The following is a 15,034-nucleotide window of genomic DNA, read 5'->3' as shown; positions in this document are numbered from 1 at the left end:
TTTCGTGATGAGGCCGTTGCATGTGAAAGTAGCCACATCAAAGGAATTAAACGAATAAGACAAAATATGAGCCTGTGTAGCTGCTCTCACATGCAACACCCCAAGCGCAAAGTGCCTTCTGTGATGGTCCATAGCAAATCCCTTTGTTTAAATGCATTTTCAAAAGCTTTGAATGCAATAGACGATATCATTTGATTTTCCAAGAAACCATAGAATCTTCTTTTGCTTTGAATGCCCAGAGCCCATAAGGCCATAACTACCATTTACTTACTGAGAAATGATAGATGCGAGGCTCTCTTTAGGCAAGGGCTAGAGAAGGGCCCTTGAATAGATCCACATCATTAAGTGCAACCAAATTCAATTTCTCAACCGACTTTAAAAGTGACGTGGATCTATCCAGGGGCCCTTCTCCAGCCCTTGCATAAAGAGAGCCCTTGCATCTTTCATTCCTCTTACTTATAACTTATTGTTGAAAGAAAAGGTAAAGTTTTTGGGCGGTGATAAATTCACCCGCTTCGTCATCTCATATTTTTCAAAATGGATGGTCCACGTATGGTGTGAATGGAATCTTGGTAAGTAGGGATAGGGGAACCTATCCTTATTGGGTTTTGTTAACGAGTGCCCCGGGGGCACTCGTTAAGGTGCTTTGAAAATGTAAAATATGCAATAAATTTGCATAGGGATTAAGAGTTTTACATGGCTTTTGAGTCATTTTTCTCAAAAAAGGTGTAGATTTACATTTTCAAAGCCCCTTAACGAGTGCCCCGGGGGCACTCGTTAACAAAACCCATCCTTATTTACCACACGGTAGTTTTTGCGTTGTCATTTTTTGAACTATCTGATCCCCCCATTTTACACCAATTATATCCTATTGAGAAGATTTTTGGGAAATTGTCTAATCTACTTCAAGGATCAACAAATGAATCTCTTACGTCATTCAAATAGGTGGGCCCTACTATATTTTCTTTGCACCCTTGCAAAAATAAGATGAGAGCAAAGGGGGCTTCCATTGGCTGTACCTCACTGATCTTCTTCTTCTATTACAAAACTTTTTCTCTGTTAATTTTTGGGTCTTTCAAAAGGATATATGTATGTAAAATCGAGACTGTTGATCTTTGATGCGATCGACATAATCGTTGAAACATCCCATGCGCAAAGTAAAGACTTTTCAAGGTGGAAAAATAAATAAGACATCATAGACCAAGGGCTGAGATTATTAGATTATTCAATTGATTTGGCCAGACTTAGGTCGTTGTCCGGACCTTACTTTCCATGCGCAACTCTATTGATAAAGTTGATGTGTCCATGTCCCTCTGTGCTCACTTTTTATAAAAGTTTATGCTTCTTGTTAGAGAATATCAGATCTGATTGAATATGATTGGATTGTGGTGGATTAGGCAAATCAGTTGGATTAGGATTACATGTTAGATTAGGTTTATCTCCTTCCATGTTTATCTGTAAGTGCTTATTTAAGCACAAGTTACCGATTAATGAAAGTATTCTAGATTAGCAGAAATCCAAATTCTACATGGTATCAGAGCAGGTCGGTTGGACCTAGCCTGAGCACAACCTTGGCAATTTCATTATCCGGCGGACGGCCGATTAGCCGCCATCCGCCGGGCACTACACCCATCATCATATCTGCAAACCCAGACTTCTTGTCTTCTTTCGTAGCTTTCGCAAACATCTAATAAAATAGCTACAAATCCAAATCATTTCTGCTTCCCTTCCCTGTTCAAGTTCAATATTCAACCGGATCTCCAACCCGTCAACGGTGTAACCTTCGTCTACATACAGGGAGATATCAAATTGAAATTTGGATCTCACATTCTAAATCATTGGTCAATGCGTACTGGTCACCGCGATGTCAAATCCGATTGCCGCAAATAGTTTTTTTTCCCTTCTCTGGTGTTTTTCTGCTCAGTATGCAATCTAATCCTCGTCCAAGCGGCGAAGGAGATAGGTGAGGTATTTGGACAAGAAGGCGTTTAATACCATTAAGAAAGAGAATGAGTAGATGTTGGGTCTCTCGTATTTTGTAAAAAGGGCCAAAAGAGAATGATGAAATTAGCATCCTCTATTCTATTTCACAAACCCTGATTCATTCATCTTTAGCCCTATTAACCTCTCCTCCAGATTTGATAAGTACACCCCTTCCAGTCTCATATGTCCCCAAAATTCTTGTTTGATCATATCTTTCGCTCCCTCCTTTTGTCCTTAGACACCCCGTTTTTCATTTTTTGCCAAATAGCACCCATTCTTAAAGGAAAGGTTGCAGCATCACCCATTTCTCTATTTTCTCATTTCCTAAGCCTTGCACGGGAATGGTACGATCCCTCCGTCACTCCAGAATGAAAGGGGTGATCTCGTAGTTCTGGGTCTGTGAAGATGCGTTGTTAGGTGCTTTTTTCCCATTGAGGCCAAACCCACCTATGCTCTAGAGATAGTTGTCCATACACTGATAAGGGATGTATGGAATGGAAAATACCGGAACGGAAAGAATGGACAAGGAATAAAAATCTCACCGCTGATCCATTTGTAATACGTGAATGGGAGAAAAATCTGGATGAAACCTCTTAGATCTTTTTACTTCGGCGAAAGAAAAAAAGGGGCTTTCCCAAAGCTTTGTTATTTTAGTTTCTTTGCACCCCTATCCATCTTCTTGGATTTTCTCTCTTGCCATAAATCCACCTCTCATATTGATAACAGCACCCCCATGTTTTAATCACGCCACCCATTTATTCCCATTTCATACTCTCATTGATAACCCTCCCCAAATTTGATATATGCACTCTTCTCCATGCCATGTACTAAGATTCAAAGTTTTGTATTATCGTTGCAGCATTATTGTCAGCCGTAAATCGTCGCTTCTCTTCATTTTTTTTTCTTTCACCTATTCAATTGAGCTACCCCTCTGTGGTGAGTGCCTGAAATACGAGCCCTTCTCAGTTGAGGGCCTCTCTCCTTGAGGTTCGTGCCTGAGAGAGCAATTTCTCTCTTGTTCGGTATTCAAAATCAACCCATGATATCTGTCCATCGAGGCTTCCTTTTGCCCATCGAGGCTTTGGTCCATAGTGACCCACTTTTATGAGGTTCGGTAATCCAAAACCGGCCCATGATAATTCTCCCATCGTGGCTTGAGTTTGATTCAACCAACTAAGGCTCTTTGCAGCACATCAACAAAGCGGCACCTTCTTCGACAAACATGTGTTGTCATCATTGGCGGCTTCGGTCATCATCATCAAGGGATCTTCGTCATCAACTTTCGGCAGTGTGCATTGCATTTTGATTAAATTTGCAATTTGGGGAATTCAATTGTATTGGGGAATTTCATTGTAATCATTTGAGGGGGCATGTTAGATAATATGAGATCTGATTGGATATGATTGGATTGTGGTGGATTAGGCAAATCAGTTGGATTAGGATTGCATCTTAGATTAGGTTTATCTCCTTCCATGTTTATCTGTAAGTGCTTATTTAAGCACAAGTTACTGATTAATGAAAGTATTCTAGATTAGCAGAAATCCAAATTCTACACTTCTTATCTCTCAGTGCACTCGCTTCAATATTTTCTCCATTGGTTCGTTCTTGGGATTTTCTTCTTTTGGTATGGCAGAAAAAGCACAAATATTTGTATCCCCTATTCTTGATGCATTGTATTGGCCGTGAGTATATGTTAGTAGAGGGAATATAGGTGCGCCCCACTTAATAACTAATATTTTTCAATATATTATACAAAATAGGCATATTACTTATTAGAGATCCAAATGTATATATGTTTGAGTTTTCGTGAAAATACACATACACAAGTAAAAAAAGAATAATGGATCTCACCAATATGAATTATATCTAAACCATTCATTTGTTAGCCCTTGTGTAGATAGGCCTTGTCTCAAAAAATTTCACTCTAATTGTTCAATTTATGTTGGTTTTTAGTTTTGAACTTTCTAAACCGCCCATTTTACGCCAAATATATTGATGGTTTATGACCATCCTATGAAAAAGATTTTTGGGACATGGTCTATCTATTGCAAGATTAATTAAAGAATTTCTTAGATTAACTAATAGGTGGGCCTTACTATACATTTTTTTTGCACGTGTTTTTTCTCCACAAAAATACATAATTTAAAATCTCTTACTGCAGAAGGACTCTTCGGAAGACCCATCTAATTCTCCCAACTATTCTACAAGTTAAATCCTAGGCAAATATTTGTCTCCTCCGTATTGACTACTTATACCGCTAATCTACAAGGTAACTACCTGTATCCAAACAGAGCCTAAACCTAGAGTGAATGGAATTTCTAAAATTTGACTAATCCACATGAATTAGGGAAAACCTATCTTTTCTTTTGAGTGCAGGGAGTCGGCCTAACAAATTTGACTAGTCCCCATATTGTGTGAATGAAATCCCAATCCCAAAACAGGGATAGGAAAAACCTATCCTCCTTTTCCGCCTGATTTTTTGAATTACCTGAACTGTCCATTTTACACCAGTTATATTGGAGGGTTAAGATCATCTTGTGAAGAAGATTTTTGGGATAGTGTCTAATCCACACAGTTGAATGTATTGGATATACAAATAGGTGGTGGACCTTATGTTACATTTTTTCCGCATGTATTTCCAAGAAGATGCATGTTAAAATCATCTATTACATAAGTTTTGGGGTCGTGATAAATTCACCCCTTCTATGATGAATGCACCCCCGTATTTGTCAAAATGTGAGTCCGTCTTTAGATTGGAGGGTTAGGACCATCCTATGGGAATGATTTTTGGGGCACAACCTATTTACATTGTGGCCCATCAAATACGCGGTTTGGATCAACCTATAGTGTGGACTGTACAGTCCATTTTTGAAAAAGGTGGGGTGAATCCATCCTAAAATGTGGTGAATTTATCACTAATTTTTCTGTGAAAGAAGTGATGTCCAATCTCTGTCAAGGTCAACTAATTTTTGGGTCCTTCAAACGGATATTTACTAAAAATCGAGACCGTTGATCTTTTATACCATTATGATGTAATCTACAATCCGACAATCGAGATAATCAGTGTACATGAGTTCTAACTTCTAAGGTAGTTATTATGTATTGAAAATGAAAGAGTCCTTGTATGTTTTCTAGGGCCCTTTATGCCGGGATAATTCTCGAAGAGTCCTCGCACTTATGGGACTACAATTGTGTTAAATGTGGTTAGCTATTTTAGGAAATGGCTTGTGTCTATAAGTATGTATTAATCTGTGTAGAGATTGAATGGAAAAGGTAAAAGAATAAGAGTACTAGAGATTTAGAGAATGGAGAAGAACACCAAGTTTATGGGAAATGGGAGATCAAAGCTAAGGCTTATTCAATGGAGGGTTCAGATCAATCAAAGGTGGGACCCACAATGCCATGGAGGACATACCCCATTTGTCAAGGCTAGGTGGTGCCCCACCGAAGAATGCCTTGTGGAAAGAATCGATCCAGTTTAAAAATGCAAGGAGAGGACAAACATATAAGCATTTCTCTTTGAAATATTCTACCCATGTTAGGTGAAAACCTCACCTAACATCGTTTTCTTTTTTGTTTGTTGATTAAACTATGTAATAAACCATTAAAGCAAAGCATTAGGTGAAAGAATAAAAAAAAGAGACTTTCATCAGACGGAAGAATAAGAGAGTATTCTAATTTCTATACATTGAGGCGGCCCAAAAAAAACAAAAACAGAGTTTATTATATGGTGTGCCAGCCAAACAATACGTAATCCGTCCAACATACCTAAGGTAGACATAGTAATTGCCTAGCACACCTTATGAGACTTTCTCTCCTTTCTTTTTTTTATTCCTTTCGGTGTATTGCCTTTCAAAAAGTCAATTAAACCTTTTAAAATTCTCTTAGCTGGTTTCCTCCTTGACATTATCTGCGTGTCTTGTTGTTTGATTGCTTTGAATTGGTTCTGCAAAGGCCATCTCTTGTAAGAAGAAGAAAGACAAAGCAGGTGCACACACATTTCTAATTGCTATTCCTTCCACCATTCATTTGTTAGCCCTTGTGTCCATAGTAGGGCTGCAACTCGAGCCGGGTTTTACCCGACCCACATCGACCCGACCCGAAAATAGCCTGGGTTGGGTTCAGGTTTCATGGGTTTCGGGTCGAGCCGGGTTGGGCATTCAAAAGCCGGCATGAATCTCGGGTCGAGCCAGGTTTGAAGGGGCCCGACCCGACCCGACCCGAGTTACATAAGTTATAGTATGTACATTTTTTTCTATTGTTAGTTAAAAGTTAAAAGTGAAAACCCACGCACCCACTGTTATTGTATGTGAGTGTAATTTCTACTTCTATGAGTTGAGTTGATTCAAGTGTTTGATTGTAATTACAACATTGTTTGATTACAGCATTGTTTGATTCAAGTGTAATGTGAGTGTAATTATATCATTGTTTGATTCAAGTGTACTGTGAGTGTAATTTCTACTTCTATGAGTTGAGTTGCCTTGCCAAACAAGAATTTTCCTTAAAAAATTACGTCAACATGAAAAAACCCGACCCGACCCGAGATTTATCATGGGTAGGGCCGGGTTTGGGAATCGTGGGTTTTCCGGAAAAAAACCCGACCCGACCCGACCTGAGATATTTCTCGGGTAGGGTTGGGTTCTCCAAAACCCGACCCGCCCGACCCGAGTTGCACCCCTAGTAGATAGGCCACGTCTCAAAATTTTTCACTCTAGTTGTTCAATTTATGTTGGGACATGGTCTATCTATTGCAAGATCAATAAAAGATTTTCTTAAGTTAACTAGTAGGTGGGCCATACTATACATTTTTTTAGCACAAGTTTTTGTTTTTCCACAAAAAAGTACATAATTTAAAATCTCTTACTACAAACGGACTGTTCGGAAGACCATCTAATTTCCCCACTATTCTATAAGTTAAATCCTAGGCAAATGTTTGTCTCCTCCGTATTGACTACTCATACCACTAATCTACAAGGTAACTACCTATATCCAAACAGAGCCTAAACCTAAAGTGAATGGAATTTCTAAAATTTGACTAATCGGCATGAATTAGGGAAAACCTATCTTTACTTTGAGTGGGTGAGTCGGCCTGATGAATTTAACTAGTCCCCATATTGTGAGAATGAAATCCCTATCCCAAATAGAGATGGGAAAAACCTATCATTCTTTTCCGTGTGATTCTTTGAATTACCTGAACCATCCATTTTACACCAAATATATTGGAGGGTTAAGATCATCTTGCGAAGAAGATTTTTGGGATAGTGTCTAATCTACACAGTTGAATGTATTGGATATACAAATAGGTGGTGGACCTTAAGTTACTTTTTTTCCCTATGTATTTCCAAGAAAATGCATGCATGTTAACATCATCTATTACGTAAGTTTTGGGGTCGTGATAAATTCACCCCTTCTATGATGAATGCACCTCGTATTTTTCAAAATGTGAGTCCCTCATTAGATGGGAGGGTTAGAACCATCATATAGGAATGTTTTTTCGGGCACAACCTATTTACAATGTGGTCCATCAAATGGGCAGTTTGGATCAACCTATAGTGTGGACTGTACAGTCCATTTTTGAAAAATACGGGGTGATTCCATCCTAAAATGTGGTGAATTTATCACTAGTTTTTCTGTGAAACAAGTGGTGGCCAATCACTGTCAAGGTCAAACACTTAATTTTTGGGTCCTTCAAACGGATATTTACTTAAAATCGAGATCGTTGATCTTTCATACCATTATGATGTAATCTACAATCCGACAAATTTGACTAACCCGCGTGTGCTTCATTACTTTTGATTAAACTTGGTTCTTCTTCTTCTCTCTCTCACTGCTCTCTCTCTCTCACTGTAGACAAACATCTGGGATTTTCTTGTTTCCTTAGGAGAAAGTATGGCAGAAATGGTACAAATGTTTGTATCCTCTGTTCTTGGTGCACTGTTTGGCAATCTGACGGAATCGGCAATACAAGAAATGAAATCAATATGGGGTGTTGGTGTTGAGGAGGAGGTGGAAAAGTTAGAGAGGAAAGTGAAATTAATTCAAGGCGTGATTGAAGATGCTGAGGAAAAGCAATTTGACTCTAAGGCTGTTGGAAGTTGGCTTCGAGAACTCAAGAATATCGCCTACGACGCTAATGACATATTGGACGATGTTGCTTTGGAAGCTCAATCAAGCAAGAGACAGAAGGTAGGGGTTGTCCGGTACTTCTCCTCTATTTTCCAGTACGAACGTAACATAGCACGTGAGATAAGGGAGATTAGTGGAAGGTTAGATGTGATTGTAAAGGATGGACATGACCTCCATCTCGAAATTAGAAGAGATGGAGGGAGGGGTTCCCAAATCGAACAGGAGCGACGGGAAACTAGCTCTTTGGTAGACGAATCTGATGTGATTGGTAGACAAGTCGACAAAGACAAAATCATACAATTGTTGGTTTCAGATGATGATAAATTGTACTCTGTTATTCCCATAGTTGGCATGGGTGGGGTTGGGAAGACTACTCTTGCTCAATTCGTCTACAACGATCAGAGGGTCAAGACGCATTTTGGGCTCAGAGCGTGGGCTTGTGTGTCTGATGATTTTAATCTACTGAGAATAACAAAGGCACTTGTTGAATCTGCACTTGTTGAATCTGCAAGTGGAAGCAACTGTGATCTCTCAAACCTGGATGCCGCACAGCGTTGTCTCGAAAAGAAACTCAACGGTAAGAAATTTTTAATTGTTCTCGATGACGTGTGGGGTGAAAATCAAATTCATACTCATTGGGACACTCTACGAGTTCCCTTTGGAGTTGGAGAGAAAGGAAGTAAAATTATCATTACTACACGAGATGAAAGGGTTGCAAGGATGTTGGGCACAATTCCTTCCCACCATTTGGAGGTTTTACCAGATGCTGATTGTTGGGAATTGTTTACTCGGCGTGCTTTTGCCGGAGGGGTTTCAAATGCCTTTCCGGAACTGCAGGAAATCGGTAGGCAAATTGTGAAGAAATGCAAAGGCCTGCCTTTGGCAGTAAAGACATTGGGGGGAATCTTGTCTTATAAAAGGACTGTGAGCGAGTGGGAAAGGATTTTGACAAGCGAAATATGGAAGGATGATGATAATAAAATTTTGCCAGCTTTGAGATTGAGCTATTGTCACCTGCCAACCAATCAAAAGCATTGTTTTGCCTATTTTGCCAAATTTCCTAAAGATCATTGGTTTGAGAAAGATGTGTTGGTCCGACAATGGATGGCTACGGGCTTCATTCAACCCAAAGGAAGCACACTCCTAGAAGACATAGGTGGGGAGATATTTGATGATTTATTACTAAAGTCTTTCTTTCAATGTTCTAATCAAAGCTTCTTTCTGGGGACTTCAATATACGTGATGCATGATTTAATGCATGATCTAGCAGAATCTGTCTCAGGGGATGAATGTTGTAGAATGGAAGACGGTATGCCACGAAGCATCCCTGAAATGGCACGTCATTTATCATGGACTGACGTCAAAGAGGGTTCAATGTCTTTGGAGGCCTTGAGCAAATTTAAGAGATTGCGCACTTTACGACTGAGGATTCCATCTTCCATTGACAACCAGATTCTCAATGATGCATTGATGGAGTTGAGATGCCTGTGTGTATTGGATTTGAATGGATCTGCAATCGACAAGTTGCCGGATTCGATTGGCCATTTGAAACATCTACGCTACCTTGACCTCTTTCGCACGAAGATAGAGAGGCTGCCTGAATCAGTAACTAGTCTCTGTAATTTGCAAACGCTAGGTCTGAAATATTGCTCTAATCTTAAAGGGCTACCCAAAGGTATCACGAATCTAGTTAATCTACGGCATATTGTTTCAGAGTCGATTCCTTTGCCAGGAATTGGAAAATTAACTTCGCTCCAAACATTGCCGCCTTTCAAGGTGTGCGAAGAGAGTGGTTGTCAGATAGGAGAGTTGAAGAACCTGAGTAACATTAAAGGAAGACTTGAAATTTCGGGTCTCGAGCATGTGCAAAACATAGAGGAGGCTAAAGAAGCCAATTTGAAAGATAAGGAATACCTTAACGAGTTGAGATTGAAATGGCACCGAAATGACAGGTCAAAAGATGGAAGAGTCAATGATGATGGGGTATTGGAAGGCCTCCAACCCCATGCCAACCTCAAAATATTACATATAAAATCCTACGGCGGTGTCAGTTTTCCAAGTTGGATGTCACATCTCTCCAATCTGACTTGCATTACCGTTGAGGATTGTAGAAATTGCGAACATCTCTTTCCTCTTGATTGCCAGCTACCTTCTCTTTGTAAGCTCACCTTACAGAACTGCCCCAAGCTGCAGGAGTTGCCCGCTGACCTTCCTGCCGTCACAGAGTTACTTATAAATGGTTGCCGAGAATTGAGTGCCCTTCCGAGGATCCCATCTGTTTGTGACTTAAAACTTTTTAGTTGTGGCGTGAAGATGCTATTAAGCTTGACAACGCCTTGCTTTACCTCTCTTGAGAGGTTAAGCATAAATAGGTGTGATCAGTTGGAGTGTTGTCTCGAGGAGGTCTCTTTGCAAGATCTAACCTCTCTCCAACATTTGCAAATCTATAACTGCTCACGACTAAAGTCCTTGGGATATGGAGAGGGGGGGCTTCCCACCACGCTCAAATCTCTAAGAATTGTCGGATGTCCTAATCTCAAGTCCATGCCTAGTCGGCTGGAAAACCTCACCTCCCTTGTAGAGTTATCCATTGCTACTCAACTCCCGCTTTTCTCAAAAGAGTCAGCACTGCCCATGACAATTCAAGACTTTCAAATATTTTCATGTGACAATCTCATGTCCTTGCCCAAGGGGATGCAAAGCCTCACCTCTCTCAAAAAATTGGTAATCCGTGAATGTCCTCAACTCCATTCCTTGTTTCCAGATGATGAAAATAATGACTATGGGTTGCCCACCACGCTCAATACTCTAGAAATCTTCTCTTGTCTTAATATCAAGTCCTTGACCAAGGGGATGCAAAGCCTCACCTCTCTCAAAAACTTGGTAATCCGTGAATGTCCTCAACTCCATTCCTTGTTTCTAGATGATGAAAATAATGACCATCGGCTGCCCACCACGCTCAATACTCTAGACATCTCCACTTTTCCTAATCTCAAGTCCTTGCCCAAGTGGATGCAAAGCCTCCTCCCCTGCCTCAAAGAATTGAAAATAAAAGATTGTCCTCAACTCCATTCCTTGTTTCTTGATGATGAAAATAATGACCATGGGCTACCCACCACGCTCAATTACCTAGAAATCTCTTCTTGTCCTAATCTCAAGTCCTTGCCCAAGGGGATGCAAAGCCTCACCTCTCTCAGAAATTTGATAATCAATAGTTGTCCTCAACTCTTTTCGTTGTTCCCTGATGATAACAACAATGATTATGGGCTGCCCACCACTCTCGTCTCTCTTTCCATCAACCGTTGCAAAAATCTCAAGTCCTTAACCAATGGGATGCAAAACCTCACATCCCTCAATCATTTACATATTAGTTACTGTCCTGAAATATCATCCTTGCCAGAAGATGGCCTCCCCACTACATTTACACGTTTGCATATTGTTGGATGTCCTAAATTGAAGGAATCATGTCAAGAGAACGACGGCCAAGATTGGCCCAAGATACAACACATCCCCCAATTTATCTGCAGATAATCGTCATCTAGACAAAGGTGCGTCCTCTTTCCCCGTTTAAACATTTTCTACCATTGGATTACTCTCAGTTCCTCTACCTTGCCATCCACAACCATGACAGGTAAACAAAGATGAGTATTTTTTTCATTTTCATTAACACAAAATTGGAGCACGTCTCTGTCTGCCTTTTTTGTATGATTCTTCATGGTTTTTTTTTTTTTTTTGAAATATTCCAAAGATTTACTATTTAACTCTGGAATCATTAAAAATGCTCTCTTTTTTAAGTAAGTTTTCGAAAAATAAGAATTGGGATTCTAAACAGTACCGTGTTGGATTGTATATGCTCTCTGTTTTAGAACTAATGTTTTCCGAAAAAGAGGAATGCTAAACTGAAGAGCGCCCTTGCCCGCCCTTACAAAATTAAAGGGCAAGGGCGCTCCCATTGGATCCATTTTGCAAACTGTATTTATTATGGCATTGAAAAAGGCAAAATTAAAGGAATCATAAATGCTTATAAATGATGTTTGGCAACATGGATCCAATGGGAGCGCCCTTGTGCTTGTTTTTTTTGCAAAGGGGGGTGATAAATTCTTATAGATAGGATGTGCCCAAAAATTCAACTTCATAGGATCATCCTAACCCTTCCATTTATTTAGGTTAAAATTGAGGGGTATAAACCTCCATAAATTTGCCCATTTTTAACCTCCACAAATGGAAGGGTTAGGATGATCCTATGAAGTTGATTTTTTGGGCACATCCTATCTATACGAGGGCCTATCAAATGAATGCTTTGGATCATCCAAACAATGTGGGCCCCTTATATTTGTGAGCTCTAGCTCATATAAGTTTATATGAGCTCTAGCTCACAAACATTTATATATATATATATATATATATATATATATATATATATATATATATAGAGAGAGAGAGAGAGAGAGAGAGAGAGAGAGAGAGGAACTCCCCCCATTGACTTTCAACTGAAATATAAAGGAGGGGGTATTCCCCAAGTCGTTTTTCTAACCTCTCTTTCATACAGATATGAATGGAAAAAAATATATATAGGGCTCTCATGAAAAAAAAATTTTACATTCCTCTTTCCTCTATGATTTTTTTTAAAGATATATATCTTTCCACTATGTTATAATTGGAATTTCTCTCTCTTCCATCTCTCTCATTATCTTCCTTGATCTTAAAAAAAGAAAAAGAAAGAGATGTTCTCACGAAAGGAAAGAAAAGCAAAAAAAAGGATTTCTAACCATTGTAAATGGCCGGTCAGCAAACCTATTGTAGCTTAACTTAAGCAAACCAAGCCTTAGAAAGGAAATCCAGTCAGTCGGGAAGGAAAAGCAAGTCAGGAAAGGAAAGGAAAGTCAGTAGCTAATGCTAAAAGTGTCTCGGCTAACCTTCAAGGTCTCTAACTCCCCGACTCAGAAAGCTTCTGCTTATCCCCCCCACCCCACTGTTGTTTGTAGAATTTGAAATGTGAATTAGATTTGAGGTTATGAATAAATCACACTTGTTAACAATAATATCCACCGTAGATTTATCATGTTATGCATGAAGATTAGACTAACCATGATAATTTGGAAGTTTCTAGTCTGAATTTAATTTGGGGCTAAATGATTGTGAAATTTTATGAAAATTTTGGAGGTTTTGCTTAATAACAGTGATTAAGGTAAGTTTATAAATATGTTAGGCATTTGGATTAAGATTTAACATTAATTTTGGATTAATTTCCCTAAATTTGATTTTAAAGATGAAGATTTTAATAGTTTTCCAATTTTGGGGGTTTAATATTTACAATAATAGTAATAATAGAAAGGGGAAAGGAATGCGGAGAAAGGAATTGAATTTTTGGGTGTACATATTACAGACAAGTTTAAGTGTGCAGTTGAATTTTGAATTTTTTAAATTTTATTAATTATAGGATTAGATGAAGAAGCTTAAAACAATTTACAAGCGATTACTTAGGCATTATTAGGCTGTGTGTGAAACGTAAGTGATCTTCTACCTTTTCTAGTTATTTGCAACATGATATTACTAAAATATGTTATATTGATATAACTAATGAAAAGTGATCCTACAGTTGAATTATATTTGACAACTAAAATTTGTTTTAGATTAATTTCTTCTTCTTCTTTTTATCATAACTATTATTTATTATAAACTCCATATAAGTTTTGGACTATCAGAGTATAATATAAGTGGCATCCAGATGGTATTACTTCTGACTACAAGGGTTATATGTAATTTTTATTCTAACCCTTCCACAAGAGCAATATGTCGTAAGAGCGATAGAGTATGGCCAATTGTTTGGAATTTGTTTGTCAATTGTCGTAAAGTCAATTGTTTTGAATTTGTTTGTCAATTGTTCCATGCAAGTGAAGCTTGTAAAACTGTGTAAGATTTGACTGGGAACTCTCATTGTTTTACAAAAGAAAAATATTTTTACTTCAGAAATCTCTGTTCTAAAATGTTTTATCTTACATTCTTGATCTGGCTAGCTAAGGTTGGTGGCTACTTACTTGACTATCTAGCTCACTCTGTATTTATTTTGTTACAGATGACCTGGGTTGATTGACTCCAATGCTTGCGGGAATACTGAGGAGTTTCATGGACGCTTGAAAAGTTAAATGTTAGAATTTGCTTAGAGACAAGACAGTTTATTTAAATTTGTTATTACTATTTTTTTGTTATTTGGGAGTTTGTCATATCTGTTATAGATTATAACCTCATTATGTTTGGAAGTTCATATTTTATTTTTTTATCGAGGAGTTATTTAGGGAGTCATGGATTTCTTTTATTGCGGATTGTGACCTCGTTTTGTTGGATTTAGTTTATTAAATTATTATTGATATGTTTTGGAATTGTTCTGGTATGAAAGTTTGAAATGCAAATTGAGACCTTGCATGTTTATGCGACGAGCCCTTTGGGGCTCGACTGGTACGATCCCTCCTTCAACCCAAAATGAAAGGGGTGATCTTGTAGTTCTTAGTCTGTGAAAGAATTATTGCAGATCCAATAATAAGAAGCTAGATTGAAGTTTGTCAAGGAAGCCCCCCAAAAAAGAAGTGGCTTAGCTATACTTTCTTAATATAATAGGATGTAATTACAATATAAAATTTTGCTAGAAACTTGCTTATCAAACCCCACCTTTTTTTAAAGTGAAAGCTAAGGTTACCATCATTAAAATAAAAGCAAGAAAATTGAGGAAAAAGTAGAAGGGAGAAAAGCTATTCCACAGAAGGAGATATGAAAGTAATAACAGAAAAGGTAACTAGTGCTTGTATTTTAGGCATTCACCTCAATGATGGGCATACAAACAAGGACAACAACTGTCGAAGCTCTTATTACTTTATTGCAAGAAATTGATAAAAGCTGATGCTTATTGGCTCTCAGTACTCGCTTCATA

At 38.5% G+C, this 15,034-nt stretch overlaps 1 protein-coding gene across 1 annotated transcript; it reads left to right on the top strand.

The window, feature by feature from the left end:
• The first annotated feature begins 7,799 nt into the window (after nt 1-7,799).
• LOC143880350 (putative disease resistance protein RGA3) lies at nt 7,800-14,389 on the top strand. The gene is made up of 2 exons (XM_077383252.1): nt 7,800-11,657; nt 14,186-14,389. Exon 1 carries the CDS (start codon nt 7,873-7,875, stop codon nt 11,638-11,640), a length of 3,768 nt encoding a protein of 1,255 aa, XP_077239367.1. The 5' UTR covers nt 7,800-7,872; the 3' UTR covers nt 11,641-11,657; nt 14,186-14,389.
• Nucleotides 14,390-15,034: the final 645 nt, after the last annotated feature.

This window comes from Tasmannia lanceolata, unplaced genomic scaffold (genome assembly GCF_043159265.1).
Source record: "Tasmannia lanceolata isolate RefF3 unplaced genomic scaffold, GAP_Taslan_0.1 ptg000006l, whole genome shotgun sequence".
NCBI classification, from domain to species: Eukaryota; Viridiplantae; Streptophyta; class Magnoliopsida; order Canellales; family Winteraceae; genus Tasmannia; species Tasmannia lanceolata.
The sequence above is the reverse complement of the archived record's forward strand: the minus strand, read 5'-3'. Positions and strand labels throughout refer to the sequence as shown.

Bases quoted from the DNA above. Each gene is read 5' to 3' on its own strand.
- LOC143880350 (XM_077383252.1), top strand. From the start codon at position 7,873: ATGGCAGAAATGGTACAAATGTTTGTATCCTCTGTTCTTGGTGCACTG.